The 19,813-nt window shown below is 46.0% G+C and overlaps 1 protein-coding gene and 1 long non-coding RNA gene across 3 annotated transcripts in view; one reads left to right on the forward strand and one right to left on the reverse strand.

The window, feature by feature from the left end:
• LOC310749017 (acyl-coenzyme A synthetase ACSM4, mitochondrial-like) lies at positions 1 to 16,836 on the forward strand. Its single transcript, XM_083585452.1, has 13 exons — positions 1 to 540; positions 1,879 to 2,089; positions 3,405 to 3,612; positions 4,421 to 4,564; positions 5,398 to 5,554; positions 6,919 to 6,998; positions 8,137 to 8,260; positions 9,655 to 9,735; positions 10,493 to 10,594; positions 12,207 to 12,334; positions 12,889 to 12,988; positions 14,416 to 14,535; positions 15,711 to 16,836. Exons 1-13 carry the CDS (start codon positions 340 to 342, stop codon positions 15,795 to 15,797), a joined length of 1,743 nt encoding a protein of 580 aa, XP_083441578.1. The 5' UTR covers positions 1 to 339; the 3' UTR covers positions 15,798 to 16,836.
• The window catches only part of LOC310749049, a 13,255-nt gene continuing 3,627 nt past the window's right edge, over positions 10,186 to 19,813 (reverse strand). For both annotated transcript variants that reach the window (XR_014541460.1, XR_014541461.1), the window contains exons 2-3: positions 11,373 to 11,447; positions 10,186 to 10,523 (exon numbers count right to left, since the gene is read on the reverse strand). This is a non-coding gene — a long non-coding RNA (uncharacterized lncRNA). The remainder of the gene's footprint in view (positions 10,524 to 11,372; positions 11,448 to 19,813) is intronic.

Below are 19,813 nucleotides of genomic sequence, written 5' to 3' on the forward strand. Positions count from 1 at the left end.
CATAGTATCACCTCTCTGTAAGCTTTGTCCAAACAAATCAGGATGACTGCTTGATAAACAGGTCATCTGGAGCAGCTCAGGAAATCCAGATCTCCCTGACTCACACCCCTGCCTTAGGCAAGTACTGTATCTTTCCTTCCATCAATGCATGGTCTGCAACAGGAGAACAATTGTGCTAATCTTCCTTAAAAGGCTGTTGTAAAGATGACAATGGCTGCCATTATTTGGAATTGTATTTATTCTTCTGTGCCATGCTTTTTTTTCTTGTAGATTGGTGACCCAAAGGAGTATTTTAATTTTTTTAGCGCTAACGTCATTGCAAGGTTTAATTCTTCCGCCATGAAAACTTTACTGAAATCACAGATTCTCAGATCGTTCTGGATACTTCGACTGCATCACCGATGGTTCCACAGACACAACAGGTTCCTCGGCTCTCCCATTTTTGCTCAGTACGAAGCTCAAAGCCAAGGAGAGCAGCAGCTACCTGAGTATTTTAACTTTGCAAGTGACGTATTGGATAAATGGTCACAGATCGAGAAGGTAGAATTTACTTTCCTTCTACAGATGAAGTGGCTCCTTCTAAATTAATATCCGATTGTGTCCTTTTTTGAAAAGCAGTTAACGTGTGTGTGTGTGTGTGTGTGTGTGTATTTCTAGAAATATATATATACACACATATGATGCTTTGATGCCAACTTACTTCTAAATAGTGAGCACCTCCAAACCATCAGAAATTTGTGGCAGCGTCCCAAGCTCATACAACAAGATTTAGGTTTGCACAATTAAAGTGGATTAAAACGCTCTATCATCCCAGCACAACAAATCCACTTTTAAAAATAATTGAACCTTTTACGTTTAAGAAAATTATGGAGGAATGCATTAAAAAGTGAGGAGTGAGCAAATGATTAATGGGCAGATGTATAAACACCCCACAGACAAATCAGGTATAATGCTCTTTGGTGTACAAACCCACCCCCACCAGATTGCAATAGACATTGAGTAAAGACCAGATACAATCTAGCCTCCACATAAGCTTTATGTAAGCAAATAAGGATGAAGGCGGCAGCTAGACTGCTGACTGGGAGTGGCCACCGAGACCACATAACACCAGTCCTGAAAGATCTTCATTGGCTCCCAGTACGTTTCTGAGCACAATTCAAAGTGTTGGTGCTGACCTTTCAAGCCCTAAACGGCCTCGGTCTTGTATACCTGAAGGAGCGTCTCCACCCCCACCATCCAGCCCGGACACTGAGGTCCAGCTCCAAGGGCCTTCTGGCGGTTCCCTCGCTGCAAGAAGTGAGGTTACAGGGAACCAGGCAGAGGGCCTTCTTGGTAGTGGCGGCTGCCCTATGGAACGCCCTCCCAGCAAATGTCAAGGCAATAAACTACTATTTTACTTTTAAAAGACACCTGAAGGGAAGTTTTTAATATCTGACGCTGTATTGTTTTTGATATTTGGTTGGAAGCCGCCCAGAGTGGCTGGGGAGACCCAGTCAGATGGGCGGGGTATAAATAATAAATTATTATTGTTATATTATTATAACAGGCTGCCTGGAGGAGCCCAGTAATAAGTTTCATCCACACACCCTCCAAGCCTGATCTGGAATTGACGTGGTCATCACATACCCCTCAACTGTCCCGCTAAAATCAGGACATCCCATTTTGGGGGGCTTTGCTTGTGCATGAGGACACGGCCCCCTTAAACACACAAGAGCATGGTACCTAAAAACTCGATAGATCACAGTGCCCAGAAACACACATTTCAAATAAACACGGTCAGCCCTCAGGCTGAAAAAGGACCCCCGCCCCTGCTAAATCAGGTCTATAAACAAAGCAAACTTTCCCTTTTCTTTTAACACATCTGCATTTATTTTGCAGGAAGGAAAAAGACCTTCTAACCCAGCACTATGGTGGATAAATGGAAGAGGGGGTGAAGTAAGGTGGAGCTTTGAGGAGTTGGGAGTCCTGTCCAGGAAAGTGGCCAATATACTCTCCAACCAATGTGGGCTATGCAAAGGAGACAGAGTTTTGGTTATCCTGCCCCGAATCCCGGAATGGTGGTTGGTGACCGTGGCTTGCATAAGGACAGGTCAATAAAAATAGCTGAACGTAATACGGCAGGGATGGTGAACCTGTGACTCTTCTGGTGTGGTTAGACTCCAAATCCCATCAGCCTCAGCCAGCATGGCCAATGTTCAGGGATGATGGGACCTGGAGTCTTGCAGACACAGAACCAGGAGGCCACAAGTTCCCCAACCTTGAAATACAGCCTTTCTTGGAACTGTCTTGAACTACAACTTCCATCATCCCCAGCCAAAACTTCCAATGGTCAAGGATGATGGGAGTTGTAGTGCAATACATCAGGAAGGCATCATGTTGGGGGGGGGAGACAGCTCTTGGTGGCGACCCACAAGTTGAAACAATAAAGAAAGTGTGGGCAATTTCTGGCCCTCCTGATGTTACTAAACTACAACTTCCATCCACCCTAGCAAGAAGGCTCAATGGCCAGGCATGATTGGGGTTGTAGTTTAGTAACATCTGGTAGGCCAATGGTTCCCCCACACCTGCCATAAAATGGTGGTAGGAGACTCCATGCCATGGGCCAGATTAGACCCACCAGGCAGAGGTGTAGGAAGGTCAGGTGGTACCTGGTGTGGAACATTTCTTGTCACACCCCACATTGATTTTTATTTTATTTTTTGCCTGCAAAAATGGTTTTATGTTATTTCATATTTTCTTACAAAGGAATGTGGTTTCTGAGCCTCTGATAACAGGCAGGCGACTATGGACAGATACTTAAATCTACAAGATGGATTGTGTTTTGGCCTGCGTTATTTTATTTATATTTATTGTTCATTCATTTAATAAAATTTATTTTAAAAACCTGCAAAGTGGTTTACCGAAACAAACAAACAAAAAACACCACAGCAGTAAAACCAAGAAAAATTAACAGTCCTACTTTAAAACATACAAAAGCTAAAATATTAAGATTAAAATTACTTCAACTTCCTAAGCATCTAGGTATGCTTGCCTAAAGAAGAATGCTTTCAGCAGGTGCCCAAAAAGAGTCTAGCAAAGGCACGTGCTTTGTTGAAATTTCAGCCTTCACAACATAGGAAAACGGCCAAGTTAACAGCTATTTTTGTGGAGGAGGGTCAAGATATTAACTGATATGGACTTTTGGAGAAGGCATTTTTTTAAAAAAGTTTTTTATGAACCGCCCTAGTAGGGTAGTAGTTGTTCCTTGATAATTTGTCACCCCCTCCATGATGGCACATGGGGCGGCCCCCCTTCCTACGCCCCTGCCACCAGGCCTCTCCATTTGGCCCAGAAGCATTTGAGTCTCCAAAACTCCTACAACACAGATCCACGTGTCCTTAAAAAGAACATTGCTCTTCTTGTAGGAATCATCCTTATGCCTGGAATATCCCAGTTAACAGCAAAAGACATTCAGCACAGACTTCAGGCATCGAAGGCCAAGTGTATCATCACCACAGACGCTGTGGCCCCTGCAGTGGATTCCATTGCAGGCAGCTGCAACTTCCTGCAAACCAAGCTGGTGGTATCTGAAGGCCCGAGGGATGGGTGGCTGAATTTCAAAGAACTCTGCAAGTGAGTATCCCTCATTGTGCTTCATCCAACAACACAGGGGTGGAGAACCTTCGGGGCCATGGGACCAAATGCAGCCCTCCAAGCCTCTCTGGTTAGCCCTTGAGACTTTCCTCAGGACATAGCCATTTTCCAGGCATACATTCTCTCAGTGCTTTTTTCCCCTAGAAAAAAAAAAAGGTGCTGGTATTCACCATGAAGTTGTTACAGTAAGTGCCACACTTTTTAACAACAAAAAAGAGGTGCCAGTACTGCATACCCTTGAGTAAAGGTAAAGGGACCCCTGATCATTAGGTCCAGTCGTGGCCGACTCTGGGGTTGTGGTGCTCATCTCGCTTTATTGGCCGAGGGAGCTGGCGTACATCTTCCGGGTCATGTGGCCAGCATGACTAAACAGCTTCTGGTGAACCAGAGCAGCGCATGGAAACGCCGTTTACCTTCCCGCCAGAGCGGTACCTATTTATCTACTTGCACTTTGTCGTGCTTTCGAACTGCTAGGTTGGCAGGAGCTGGGACCGAGCAACGGGAGCTCACCCCGTCGTGGGGATTCGAACCACCGACCTTCTGATCGGCAGGTCCTAGGCTCTGTGGTTTAACCCAGAGCGCCACCCGCATCCCAATACCCTTGAGTACCCCCTGAAAACAACAACATGGCTTTCTCTCCTCAGACCACCCCCCTCCCAGGCCCTGCTTTGCAGCCTCCTTGGGTGCTTGTGCCTGGCTGGAATGCGTCCCTGAGCAATGTAGAAAGTGGCCTCTTGCATTTGTGATTGGAGTTACTTTAACTATTGTGGCTTTCTGTGCTACACAGAGAGGCTCCTGACAGCCATGCTTGCGTGAGAACAAAGATCCATGATCCAATGGTTATTTACTTCACCAGTGGAACGACGGGGGCTCCAAAGATGGCTGAGCATTCCCAAGGGAGTCTTGGCTTTCGGCCCATCGCCCACAAAAGGTATCAAATAGAGCCGAAGCAAAAATGTACTGAGAAAAGGTCTTGAAGTTTTCTATTTCTCCTCACCAAAGAAGGCTACTTTGCAACATTTTCTCCATATATTCTCCACCATTTTGTGAGGCAGTTTCCATTTCCCATCAGCCCCCACTCCACAATTCCCCAGAAATGCATTATGAGGGATACAAAATGGCGGCCAGGCTGCCAACACAGTTGTTGCTGCTGCCAGCACTAACACTGAGACCCACCCCTGAGAAACTCATGAAGAACTTCTCTCCCGCTCACCCCCAGTCAATCTTCCCTCAATTTCTCTTGGCACAAGTTCAGGGTGCAGCATCACAGAGTCAGGCAAGGCAAGGGAGGGCAAAGTCCAGTTTTCAGGAAGACAGAAGAGGGTCAAGCAAGGCAAAGTGAAGTCCAGCTTATGGTGAAGCATGGCAACTTGGTAAGTTAAAGTGCAGCAAAGTAAGATAGGCATTTGGGAATGTAGAAAAGCCTTGTGGAGCACTGAAGGCAGAGACACATTCATGCAATTGATGTTTCAGACTGCACACCTAAATGTGAATGCAGCAAAACACCAGGCACAATTACTGGGCGGTACCTGATCAGCATTAATCTAAGGGGGGGGGGGGCTCCTTAGGGTTTCCAAAATTGGGGCAGAGACCCTAGTAGATCAGGGTTGCAAACTCTGAAGGGTACAAATGTATTTAATAAATAAATTTAAAATAATAATAATAATACCAAACAGTACAATGCCAACCGCTGAACATAATCTTCAAGGCCCTTGTTGCATGCTTGAATTGCCTGTTGCCATTTTCTCTCCTCTTTTATATCAGATACTGGCTGGATTTGACCCCTGCTGACATTATGTGGTCCACTGCAGATACAGGATGGGTGGTGGCTTCTCTGGGGTCTGTTTTCGAACCATGGGCTTTGGGTTCCTGCGTCTTCATACACAGCCTGCAGCAAATAGAATCAACAATTATCCTGAATGTAAGATTCTTGCTCCTGTCTCTTCAAACATTCTACCTGATTTTTCTCTATAATGGCAGTTAGTCAGTAGCTGGGATTACATTAGAAGTGGAGGAACAGTAATGAGACTTATTGTTTTTTTAACATTATTTTTGACTAATTGCTATTGTCTCTGAGTCTGCGGAATAGGTTGGGATTTATGCCCATTTAAGGTTAATCAGACCACAATTGCTTTTGTTTTACTTAGGGATGGAGGAGAATGTTTGTCCTGGGGGATTAGGGATAAATTCAGTTTGCATTTCAAGATAAACCTACCTAATTCACACTTTCTGAAACAATATGAGAGCCAAAACACGAGAGCCTTCTTCAAATATTTGAAGGACTGTCACATGGAAGATGGAGCAAGCCTGTTTTCTGCCACATGCAGCTCTCTCAGTCTGGCCTTTGGGGTTCTCCCCAAACTACAACCTTACTAGCCTTGCATTGTACTCTCCTTGGGTGTTTTGGTCCGGATAGACTGTGCCCTTGACATAGCTGTCAACCGTCCCTTATTTGGTGGGAAAGTCCCTTATCCCAGCGCTGTGTCCCGCTGCTGTCCCTTATTGATGATGTCCCTTAAATTTCCCGGGTTTCAAAGGAAGCAGCTCCTCTGCCTCTCTGCCTGCCGGCCAGGGAGGAGGGAGGCTCCAATTGTGTTGCTTGGCTGCATTGCTCACCCAATAAGGAGTCTAAGAATGACTGGGGGGGTGGAGCTTGCATGCCTTGCGCCGATCACATCGGCTGCATTGCCTGGGGACTCGCTTTTGCTCAGCGCTTCCCAGCGGAGAGGTGACGGTGGTTTTCCTTGCTGCATCCCCTTTGCCGGGTTGCTGCACTGTGGGAACCACCGCTTGAGGCTTTGTTTGGCTGCTGGCTGGGCTTTCTGCCTTTGGCTCGGAGGGGCTCAGAAGTTGAACATACCTGTGCCTGGAAAATCCCTTATTTTGGCTGCTGATCCCTTATTTTCGAGGCTGCTGGTCCCTTATTTTCAAATCTGTAAGTTGACAGCTATGGCCCTTAAACTCTGATAATGCTTTTCATTTGGAGACTAGAGAGTGTGTAGAACTAAGCCCTCTGTTCAAGGGTAAAATTAAAATTGGTTGCTCCGCCGACTCCCCCCTCAGGCCCCACCCACCATGGGCATGTGGCCCTCAAAAGGTCACCAAGAAGAGAGAGTGACCCTCAACCTGAAAAAAGTGCCCCACCCCCCTAGTTTAGCACTACTGTGCATCAGCCAATTTGTGAGATGAACCAAGACAGTTAATATAAAACTCAGTTGATCAAGACATTGGGTTGGATCAGATTGTGTTGTTCTTGCACAACCTTTGCCTTTTTTTATCTGCTAGACTCTGTCCCGGTTTCCCATCACCACCATCCTGGGTCCTCCAACCTTGTTCCGCATGTTGGCACAGAGCGATCTCACCAGGTACCTTGATAAATTCCTGGTTTCAGAATGGATTTGCTGCATGTGTCCAGACTCCGATGTCAGTGATGTTATTGAAGCTCTAGTTTGAAATACAAACCTTAGCATCTTGCCCTGCTTGTTTCCAATACCTGACAAACGTTACATTCCAAGAATTGCAATTGCGATTTGAGAGGAAGAGAAGAACTTCTACTTCTACTTCTACTTCTGGTATCTGGAGTGGTAGCAGCAGGAAGGGGTGTGGTTCTTGCCTCTTTCCCCTTGGTGGTGCCTTTAGCACTAGGGAGCCTGGGAAATGTGTTTTTCCCAAGGCACCCAATAGCTTCAGTTTAGACCTCCCAGACACTTGTGCCCCTGCCATAACAGCATTCAGGGTGCCAGATAGAGGGAGGAAGAGGGAGGAAAATCTCACGGCCTGGCACTATCATGGTCACAACTGCCTTTTCTAAGTCAGGTGAATGACAAACGGTAAGTGTAAAGGTTGATTGATGCAGTTTGGAAGGCTTACACAAATTAGATAAGGACTCCGTTGTGTTCCTAATGATGTCATCAGGAGCAAAACAGGCCAAGCTGGATTCCAAATGAAGAGTACATCTGTACACATACTCATGGCTCAGGATGGAGACACACAACTAAATCTAGATACTGATATAGACTAAATATAGATACTGATGCATTGATCCTTTTCCCCCCAGTGGCCTGAAGGTGTGTTAAGATCGCATTTCACCATAGTCTTAAATACCATCAAAGCAGTATCTGGGACGCCGGGAAGCTTGGGAAATGTGCTTTTCCTAGGGTGCCCAATAACTTCTGTACAACATGTTCTGGGTACACAGAAGGGGCTCTCTAGAATGTGCCTATCTAGGCCTGCCCGCTAGATACCAACGCTTGCACCAGCCACACTGCTGGACAACACATATGTTGGGGTCTATGGGGGTGGGGTGAGCCAGGTGTGCTCTAGAGATACCCCCTTCACCTATTCCGTACCATAGCCACCAAATGACTGAACAGAATTCGTGTTCTTTCCCCATGGAGTGTAATTCCCAACAACCTGCCAGGCCTTGTTGATGACCCCCTCCTTGAACTGTGCGTTTCTTAGATGCTGCATAAAATGTCCTTGGGGGTCTCTTATTTTGTTCAGTTATAAGTTCATGAGTCTGCAGTACTGCTTAAGTGGAGGGGAACCTCTGAATCCTGAAGTGATGGAGCAGTGGAAAAGCATGACAGGACTGCACATCTATGATCTCTATGGACAGACAGAAACAGTAGGTGCTCCTGTTTATTCTTATGCTTTCAATGATCTTTTAATATGGAGATAGGGGACCTCAAACACATGGGCCAAGGTGGACGCCAAGCCTCGCTATCTGGCCCTCAGGATTCTCCTCATGCCACATCCCTCCCCAGCCACACTCCCAAGGTCATGACCTTCACTGACCCCCTGCTTTGCACTCCCATTTAGTGTTTTCATTAGGTAAATAAACAGTTGTCATTGAACTCACATAAAATGCTTCTTCCTTGCCTAAAAGGAGGATTGTGGGTATTATGAGTATCTGTCAGCTTCCCCCACTCCTGCACCTTCAGCTCATGTTCTGGGCCAAGCTGATTGTCTTTAAGCATCATCAGTTTGCTTCCTGAGAAATGGGCTAAAAAGAGTAGTGAGGTCTTTTGGGTTCAGGCCCAACTTCTGCACCTACCCTGTTTCCCCGAAAGTAAGACATCCCCCCAAAATAAGACCTACTTCCACTTTTGCCTCTCGCTGTAATATCAGGCACCCCCCCCCCAAAAAAAATAAGACCTCCCCGATAATAAGACCTCCCCTGAACATAAGGCCCCCCTGGAATATAAGGCCCCCGAAGCTACCGTAAGGCGTCCGACTCCTTTGGACCGTAGCAGCGGGCGCCGCCACGCAGCTCACTGATTGGCCGCAGTACAACCAGAACTGTTCAGGCAGTGCAAGGTCTCTTTAAATCGGAGAGCCTGTACCGGCGCCAGGATATGCTGCCGCCTGCCGCTCGCTCTGCCCTGACGGAGTCTGGCTGACTCAGAATTAGACAATAAATGTGTACCATATTCTTCTTCATGGAAAAATAAGACATCCCCTGAAAATAAGACCCAGCGCATCTTTGGGAGCAAAAATTAATATAAGACACTGTTTTATTTTTGGGAAAACAGGGTAGCTCAAACAAAGGCAGTGACATCCCCTGCTATTTATTGAAACCTAGGGCAGATCTACACTCATGATTTATAACGTTAAGGAAGGGTTAAGGAACAGTTATCATAACATATTTGGACATACTACGTTTTGCTTGTGATGTTAATAATGCGTTATTAAAATGAGACACCATAGGGCGCTGCAGAGCAACCAGGAACTGGACAATAGGGAAACTGCTTTGTTATGAAGGAAACAAGGTAAGGAATGTTTTTATTTTAGCAGTATGCCCAGTGATGTTTTAGAACAATATATCTAATAAGTTAGGGTAGACCTGGCCCTAGTCAAACGTTGTAAAGCTACAGAAACTTGGGAATGTGCCATTTGAAATCCTTGCAAATCACTTCAATGGAAACATGCAAAAGATCAAGATGCAAAGATAACAAAAGCTGTTGGGGAAATGCCATATAGTCCCCTTTTGAAACAATATAACAATCTTCTTTTAAACAGGGTGCGATTTGTGCGGTTAAAAAAGGGATGAAAATTAAACCCGGTTCAATGGGAAAGGCATGTGCACCATATCAAGTTGAGGTGAGTGGTTCCTATTTTTCTAGCTCCTATCCATTTTTAAATGACAGCCAGCGAAGGTTGGTCCATTAGGGAAAATGCACTACCAATGTCGGTCCACCTTCAGCCAACACCCTCCCCCCGCAGCTGCCTATCTGCCTACTTACGACCAGTCTCAGAGTGGCCCCAGCTGCCAGCTTCCCCCTTCCTCCTTAGTCTCAGTGTTGTCCTTGTAAAACTCAACAGGGAAGAATATGGAGACAAAACTAGAATTAGTTCACTTTGACAGTCATTTGGTTCTACCTACTGCTGGCCTCCTTGCTTTCTGCCACACTAATCCCAATGGGCACCAGCCAAAACCACAGAGTACAGCTGCTGTGACACACCAGAATGGAGGATACTCGATGCTGTGGTCTATACCACTGAGCCTCTTGGGCTTGCCGATCAGAAGGTCGGCAGTTCGAATCCCCGCGACGGAGTGAGCTCCCGTTGCTGTGTCCCAGCTTCTGCCAACCTAACAGTCCAAAAGCACACCAGTTCAAGTAGATAAATAGGTACCACTGCGGCGGGAAGGTAAATGGCATTTCCATGCACCCTGGCTTCCATCACGGTGCACCAGAAGCAGTTTAGTCCTGCTGGCCACATGACCCGGAAATCTGTCAGTGGACAAACAGCAGATCCTTCGGCTTGAAAGTGAGATGAGTGCTGCAACCCCATACTTGCCTTTGATTGATCTTAACTTTCCGGGGGTCCTATACCTTTACCTTTACTTTTCTTCTAGATCATAGATGAAGAAGCAAATGTTCTTCCACCTGGGAAAGAAGGAGAAATAGGCATCAGAGTGAAGCCCCAAAGGCCCCTTGGTTTCTTCTGTCGCTATGTAGTAAGAAGCCTTCTGGAGAACTTCATTGATTTTTGTGTGGCATATGAAGGGACACCATAATTAGAAAGGCTGGGTGAATCCACAGAGCTTTGTTCCCCTTGGTTCAACTCAGGTTTATTCTGCATTTTCATCACTACCGCCCCAGAATGGGGGGGGGGGGAGTTCTCAAGCGAAATTGGGAAGGAGTTGCAGATTTGTGTCTTTATTTACATATAAAATAATATTCATATACCATCCATCCAAATAAAATATCAAAACAGTAGACGGCATGCTTTGTATATGTCCGTCTAATACAGAATAAAGGCAATACAAAAGAAATATTAAAGTGACTGGCTCATCTTGAGGAAATTTTAACAAATGCATAGGCCTATTGGCATCAAAAGATCCTCAACAGCAATTAGCAGTAGGAGAGAAATTAGATTCAGTTTTCATTTGAAGCTGAGTTTGTCAAATATGCCCTTTCCAATATATATATATGTCTCTCTCTCTGTGTGAACAGATCCGTCCTTCAAAATTTGCACCCCTCTGAATTTCGTTTGCATTATTTATTTATTTATTTATTTATTTATTTTTAAATTTGCATACCACCCTTCCTCTGTAGATCTCAGAGTGGCTCACAGCATAAAAATGCAAGGCGAAAACACAAAATACATAATAAGAACAAGAACAAAGCAAAACAATGACCCCTCTCCCTCCAAGCCCCTCCTACAAGCACATTAAAAAGGATATAGGGTATTAGTAAGGCTATTTTCCTAGATAAAGAGGTACCGGAACTCACCATGAACCTTGTTCGCTTAGAATGGCAATGATGCCCACCTGAGAGGTGCCGGAACTGAGTTCCAGTGAGTTCCAGCTGGAAAAATAGCCCCAAATGTTAGTTGCCCACAAGCCTGGCTGGAGATATGCTATGCAGTTTGCCAACCAACCAATATTACATAAATGCACATATTAGGGGACACTGTGCATGAAAACAAACATATTGACGAAACACATAAAAAAGCATTGTGTTTGGCTTAACCACCATTCATCTTCTCATTGAACTCTGGGAACTGTAGTTCTGTGAGGGGAATAGGGAATAGTGACCTCCTAACCTTCTGTCAGGGATGCAGGTGGCGCTGTGGGTTAAACCACAGAGCCTAGGACTTGCCGCTCAGAAGGTCGGCCGCTCGAATCCCCACGACGGGGTGAGCTCCCGTTGCTCAGTTCGAAAGCGCGTCAAAGTGCAAGTAGATAAATAGGTACCGCTCTGGCAGGAAGGTAAACGGCGTTTCCATGCGCTGCTCTGGTTCGCCAGAAGCGGCTTAGTCATGCTGGCCACATGACCTGGAAGCTGTACGCCAGCTCCCTCGGCCAGTAAAGCGAGATGAGCGCCGCAACCCCAGAGTCGGCCACGACTGGACCTAATGGTCAGGGGTCCCTTTACCTTTACCTTTAACCTTCTGTCAGCACCCTTAACAAACCAGAGTTCTCAGTCAGTGTAGAGACAATACTGAACCAATTGGACCAATGTTCTGACTCCGGGTGAGGCAGCTTCTGATGCTCCTATAACTCTGCAGTCCTGGGGCAAAATGTCCCTGTGGTTAATTCCCCCTTTCTGAACTGTTTTCATTAGGATAACCCAGAGAAAACAGCTGCAACAGAACGAGGGGATTTTTACCTTACTGGGGACAGAGGACTGATGGATAAAGATGGATACTTTTGGTTTATCGGGAGAGCTGACGATGTCATCAATTCTTCAGGGTTGGTTTGTTCTCTTCCTTTCCTAATTCTGTAGCTCTTTGAAGCCGGATGCTTCAGGATCCCCAAACCATCTTGCATTGGCACAAACATGATTCTAATCAGCCAGTGCTCTGTAACAGCTGGATGTTGGATGAAGATCCGGGAGACCTTCAACCAATCACAGGCTTGCAGGCTGATCTACTTCACAGGGTTGTTGTGAAGCTAACATGTGGAGGGGTGAATGATACTTTGAGCCCCTCAGAGGAGAGTTAAAGGAGTTATGATTATCTAGAGTAGTAGCAGTTGTGATTAAGCTCCCAAGGTTCCCTGTCTGTGATTTATTGTTTTCTGCAACATATTGCTAGTATTCAACTGTTAGCAGTAGGCTTCTTTATACGTAAGATGCATGTGTTTTCACCCCAAGTTCCAACAAATGCAAATAATCTACTCATCCTTCTCATCTGCAAAATAGACATTATTCAGGTTAAGAGACATTTCCATGCGAGGCGTCTTTCCTCCTACAATTTCATTGTTGCTTTGTTGTTTTTATTATTATGATGATGTCAATTTCTTAGGTATCGCATTGGACCATTTGAAATAGAAAGCGCCCTTTTGGAACATCCAGCGGTAGCAGAAGCCGCAGCTGTCAGCAGCCCAGACCCACTCAGAGGAGAGGTAACAATTGCAAAAACAGCATCTGTCCAGCAGGGCTGGGGAACCTGTGGCTCTCCAGGTTTCACTGGACTGCAACTCCCATAATCCCAGGCTATTGGTCCTGCTGTCTGGAGCTAAGAGAGCTAGTATGCTGCAGTGGTTAGAGTTGTGTAGTGCTCACACTAAATCCTGGGAGACCAGGGTTCAAACCTGCCACACAGCCATGAAGCTCACCGGGTGCCCTTGGGCCTGTCACTGCTGCTTAGTCTAATGTACCTCACAGGGTTGATCAATAAATGTTTATTTATAAAACAAGTATGCTTCCAAGCACAATTCAAAGCACTGGTGCTGACCTTTAAAGCCCCGATCTGCCTTGACCCTGTAGACTTGAAGGAGCATCTCCACCCCCATCATCCAGCCCGGACACTGAGGTCCAGCTCCGAGGGCCTTCTGGTGCTTCCCTCACTGCAGGTAGTGAAGCTACAGGGAACCAGGCACAGGGTCTTCTCGGTAGTGGCACCGGCCCTGTGGAATGCCCTCCTACCCGATGCTAAGGAGATAAGTAACTATATGACTTTTAGAAGACATCTGAAGGCAGCCCTGGACAGGGAAGCTTTTAGTGGTTGATGTTTTATTGTGTTTTTTTTATATTTTGTTGGAAGCTGCCCAGAGTGGCTGGGGCAACCCAGTCAGATGGGTGACATAATGTTGTTGTTGTTGTTGTTGTTGTTGTTGTTGTTACTGTATTATTATTATTAGGGACATGGGTGACACTGTGGTCTAAACCACTGAGCCCAGAGCTTGCCGATTGGAAGGTTGGCGGTTCAAATCCCCATGACGGGGTGAGCTCCCGTTACTTGGTCTCAGCTTCTTCCAACCTAGCAGTTCGAAAGCACAACAAAGTGCAAGTAGATAAATATGCACTGCTCCAGCCCGAAGGTAAACAGAGTTTCTGTGTGCTGCTCTGGTTTCGCGAGAAGCAGTTTAGCCATGCTGGCCACATGACCCGGAAAAACTGTCTGCTGACAAACGTCGTCTCCCTCAGCCAGTAAAGCGAGATGAGCCCCGCAACCCCAGAGTAGTTCGCGACTGGACTTAACTGTCAGGGGTCCTTTACCTTTTTAAAAAATTATTATTATTATTATTATGTGCAAGAGCCCTTTCTGGAACAGGCCAATAGTCCACCTAATCCCGCATCCTGTTATCCCAATGCCATCTGTGGGATACTCACATGCAGGACATCCAGAATATGTGAGGAGGGGAGGCTTTAGAGGGGTTCGTGCAGGGTGTGTGGCAGGGGTGTTGGTGACTAGAGTGAGCTGGGGCACAGCTCCGTGTGTGTGTGTGTGTGTGTGTGTGTGTGTGTGAGAGAGAGAGAGAGAGAGAGAGAGAGAGAGAGAGAGAGATTGTCTTTGCTTATATGCCAACTCTGCCTTTCTGCCTTTTAGGTGGTGAAGGCATTTGTGGTCCTGTCCCCAGCCTACACACTCCAAGACAAGGCAAAATTAACACTCCAGTTGCAGGAGCATGTCAAGAAAGTTACTGCTCCATACAAATATCCAAGGAAGGCAAGTATTACCAGGGAATATAGAGATGTTTAGAGACCGTGGTGCTGGAGAGAGCGGTGTTGTAAGCTCAGGAATAACATCTCCCCCCCCCCCAAAAAAAAATAGAGATATGAAAGGTCACTAGTCATATTTTCTATACCATAATGATGCCTCTGATCTTTCAAGAAATGAAGGCACACCAGTTACTTTGGAATCTAATCACTTAGTAATTATCATTAGTACTTCTAATTTTCCTCATGATTACTATGTTCCCCAATCTTGTTAACCAGTTCTTAACTACTGGGATTTGAAAGGCTCCTCCTTTCATACTTTCAAACTTATTTCCCCAACAGCAAGATGACTATGTCTGAGGTCATAGCCTCACCAAACATTTAAAACACTTTTACGCCACTAACAATCTTGGCTTTCCCCCCTCCAAATATATATATATATATATTGGGAAGTGTAGTTTGTTAAGGGTTCTGAGCTGCAATGCCCAGAGTGGTTTAACAGTCAATCCCTTTTCCCAGGAACTCTGGGAATTTATCTCTGTGAGAGAAATAGGGATGTCCTAACAACTCCCAGAACCGTTAACAAACTACAGCTCCCAATAATCTTTAGGGAGGGGAGCCCTTAATGTTAAATGTGCCTTAAATGTACATGACTTGATAAAGAATGCTGTGTTATTAAATACATCATAATAAGAACATCTCTAGTTGGGACACTCACTGTCACTAATAACAGATACCCATTTGCCTAATCTGGATGCTGAATTCCACACCCTCCTTGAAAAACTCAGAGAAGTGACCCATATTCACCATTCATGAACAAGTCCATAAATGTCGGAGGCTAACTGAATTCAGGCCTGTTTGCAACACTCATTGACTGATAGATGCCCTGATCTCAGACCCCATGCCTCTGCAGACAGATTACTCAGAAATAACAGCCCCCACCTGCAATCCGAAGCAGCACATTTTACCTAGACCAGGTGCAGGGAACCTTTGGCCCTCCAGTTGTTGCTGAACTACAACTCCCTTCATCCTTCTGTCTGTAAAGGCCAGCCCACATAGACTGTCATTATTCGGAGCAGACACTCCACCTGCACTATGCTAAACAGCCGCAGCTGTTGTATAGGAAGTCACTCTGTGGGTTCATTTGCCATGCTTCCTTTCTTCTTGTTGTTCTTGTTTTGCTAGATGGAGTTTGTCAAGGAGCTGCCGAAGACAGTCACGGGGAAAATCAGACGGAACGAGTTAAGGAACAAAGAATGGGGGCGAGTTTGACACAATGGGGGAGGTTGCACAACTACTGAGTTTTCTTGAACGCTGTGGACGTTATTCAAGGCTTGTTGATATTGGGATGACCTAACTCTTGGCTGGACTTTGAGCGTCCAGATTAGAGACTGTGGGGATGATAAACAGTGAAGGAAGGGAAAGTAGACTGTACCATTACTATGCTGAGATATCCATGGACTTTAAATATCCCTTGTTATGTGCCACCCACTCTTCCACGCAGTGACAAGTCTGAGACAGCAACACGAGATTTAAGTGGATGGGAGAGACCTCAGGAGATTTTGAAATATTCGCTTCATTTACAAATTTTCAAGAAGAGCACTGTGGAAGCAAATGGACATCTACTGCAAGCAGCACAACTCCTAATCCTGCACCAGAATCCTGAATAGCAGCTGCACCCCAAGAATGCTTCCATTTAAGTCAGCTCCAACTTTATATTTGGTGGGGGGCATATCTCTTTCCCGTTCTCTTTGACTCTAGGCTCTTCCGGCCTGCCACTATTTTTGGTTGGGATTCAGCCACATTCCAGCAAATTCAGATTGTGCAATTAAAGTAAGAATAATTTTATTTGTGCGTGCAATGGGCATTACAAAACATAGGAATAGTACATATGTCTACAATCACAAATCAGCAGCAGTTAAAGTTGATTTGGCACTCTTGTGTAACAAACTCACTTCTCTCCCACAACCAGACTTCTTATGACAAGTGATGATAATGACACAAAGCTCTAGTTCTCCTTCACATCTGCAGGTGAGGCGGTGGATGTGCTGGACTGGGGTCTGGCCTTTGTAATGGACTGGATGAGAGCCAATAAACTGAAGCTCAATCCAGATAAGACAGAGGCACTGTTAGTAGGTGGTTCCTTAGACCAGATGGAGACTGCTTGCTCCTGGGGGTTTACACACCCTATAAAGGAGCAGGTACATAACTTGGGGGTGTTCCTGGATCCATTGCTGTAGTTTTGGGCCCAAGTGGCCTCAGTGGTGGGGAATACCTTCTGTCAGCTTTGGCTGGTGGCCAAGCTACGCCCTTACCTAACTGATGTGGCCTATGCTCTGGTAACCTCTAGGTTAGACTACTGCAATGTGTTATACATGGGGCTGCCTCTGAAGATGGTTTGGAAACTTCAGCTGGTGCAAAATTTAATGGCCAGGTTGCTCATGGGTGCAAGATGACTGGCCCAACTGCACTGGCTGCCAATTCATTTCTGGGCCCGATTCAAAGCACTGGTGCTGACCTAGAAAGCCTTGCACGTCTCAGGACCTCATTACCTTAAGGACCTCCTCTCCTCATACAAACAGACCCAGGCCATGTGGTGTTATGCAAGGCCTTCTCTGGGTGCCCTCTTCCCTGGTGGTTGCCAAGGATGACATCATCACATGTCTTTAGGTGCCAGGTGAAAACATTCCCATTTTACCCAGGACTTCAGCAATTAAACAATCTATGGCCTTTTAAAAGTGGACAGGTGGATATTATGACACCCCCCAATTGTTTTATTGTTTTTTATGTTATGTAAATTATGTTTTTAATGTTGTACTGGGATCTTTGGTTAAAGGGTGGTATATAAATTGAATAATCAATCGATCAATCAATCAATGATTGCTTGCCACACACAAATCAGAAGGAAAGCTCAATAAATAGCCAACATTGCCTAACAAACTTTGTGCAAATAAAGGTGACCTTGAACTCTGAGAATGGCTCTTTGTTGTTTGGGTGGAGAGCCGTCTGCAGCTGTGTACAGAAACTAGCCTACTGTACAAAGGTAAAATCTGTATTCATTGTTCCAGTCACTTTTGCCTATGGCCCTGCCCACTATTGGCATGCCCTTCATAAGGTTTGCCTTATGAAGAGAATGTGGCCTTCAGTCAAGAGCGAAAGGTGAATAAAGTCATGTCATGGCGTGGCTGGGTGCAGAGGAGGGGTGGGAGGCACCAGCTGGGGAACCCCAAGAAAACCCCCTGGGGAAGAAAGCTCAGTACCAAGAGACTGGAGATAGGATGGTGTTGAGTGGCCAGAGGGAGAAGAGGGAGCCGACCAGGAGGAGGAGGGGTCAGAAGCTGGAGAGGTAACAGGGTTTAGTGAGCAGGAAGAGGCTGTGGCAGAGAGCAGTCCAGAATCAGTGACAGAAGGGGAGGCTGGTGAGAAGGAGGGGCCAAGAGGCAGAGATGAGTCAGGCTGCTGAAGAAGCCAGGGAGTCTCCCCTTCTCTTCTCGCCCATGGACTCCTAGAACACAAAGAGGAATGAAGAGGGCAGAGCAAAGAGAGATAAGACGAAGGAGCCTTAGGCTGCTGGGGAAGGAGTCTTAGAGAGCAGCGGGAAGGCAGGGACCTTCAGTCCTCACAGCTGGGGCCTCATTAGGACAAGACCTACTAGGAAGAGTTGCTGTGACCACTAGGCCTGTGCTGTTTTGGATTCTTTGAAGAAAGAGTCAACTTCACTGGCACCAGGGTTTTTATTGCTGGCATGCTCCAGTCTCCAGCTGCTAACAAATAACAGCAGCAATTGCAGAAGCTCCTAGGTCCAATCCCTAGCATCTCCAGGTAGGGCTGGGAGAGACTCTCTGCTTGGATTTCTGGAGAGTTACTGCCATCCTAAAAATCAGAGACATCACCTTGCCAACAAAGGTCCGTATAGTTAAAGCTATGGTTCTCCCAGTAGTAATGTATGGAAGTGAGAGCTGGACCATAAAGAAGGCTGATTGCCAAAGAATTGATGCTTTTGAATTATGGTGCTGGAGGAGACTCATGAGAGTCCCATGGACTGCAAGAAGATCAAACCTCTCCATTCTGAAGGAAATCAGCCCTGAGTGCTCACTGGAAGGACAGATCCTGAGGCTCCAATACTTTGGCCACCTCATGAGAAGAGAAGACTCCCTGGAAAAGACCCTGATGTTGGGAAAGATGGAGGGCACAAGGAGAAGGGGACAACAGAGGAGGAGATAGTTGGACAGTGTTCTCAAAGCTACCAGCATGAGTTTGACCAAACTGCAGGAGGCAGTGGAAGACAGGAGTGCCTGGCGTGCTCTGGTCCATGGGGTCACGAAGAGTCGGACATGACCAAACGACTAAACAACAACACTGCCTATCAGTGTAGGTAGTACTGAGCTGGATGGAGCAATGTTCTGGCTCAGTTAAAGGTAGCTTCTGCTCTCCCTATGAACTCACTAACAAGACTTGAAGTTAACAGCCCTCTGAGTGGTGCCATCTGTGCAGAAGGCTTGCCAAATGCAGAATAGCTGTCTTTACCAGATTTTGAGGTAACAAAAATGGTAACAGATGGAATCTTCTCAATGGGGTGGGGATAGGTTCCTGTACAGCATTTGAAGTAATACACAGAACTGTCTACAGAGGGGTGGGGCCCATAAGACCACCAAGTTTGCATTCATACCATACATTTAAAGTGCTATGGTAGCACTTTAATAACCCATGGCTTCACCCCACAGAATTCTGGGAGCTTTAGCTTTTTAAGAGTATGGAGAGCAGTTAGTAGGCCCCTATTCCCATCCGAGAGCTACAATTCCCATAGTTCCCCGTGAAGAGGGATTGATCGTTAAACCACTCAGGGAACTGTAGTTCTGGGAGGGGAATTAGGGCCTCCTAAGAACTCTTGCTCCTCGAATTCTCTGGAGGAAGCCATGACTGTTTAAAGTAGACCCTAGTGCTTCGAATGCCTGATGTGAATGAAGCCTAAGTCCAGATGGTGGACCGTCTGCCAACAAAGGGAAAAGCTGATAACTGTGCTGGTGCCACTTCTAATGGTGAGCCCAACCCTGAGAAAATGGTGGAGAATTTTCATCCCCCAGGAGAAATTCTATGGAGTCTCCCCATCACAATTTCTCTGCCAACAAATAAAGTGAGGAACTTCAAGAGTCCATTTGCATGCAGCCTTCAATTTATCTACAAACGAACCTGAACTTTAGACACAAGGCTGTTCCGAACCTTAACACTGAGGTCAACATGAAACTGACAAGTTCCACCAGAGGTGGAAGCTGAGTTCGAAGGAGGAT

This window comes from Podarcis filfolensis, assembly GCF_964270895.1.
Source record: "Podarcis filfolensis genome assembly, chromosome: 14".
Lineage (NCBI taxonomy): Eukaryota > Metazoa > Chordata > Lepidosauria > Squamata > Lacertidae > Podarcis > Podarcis filfolensis.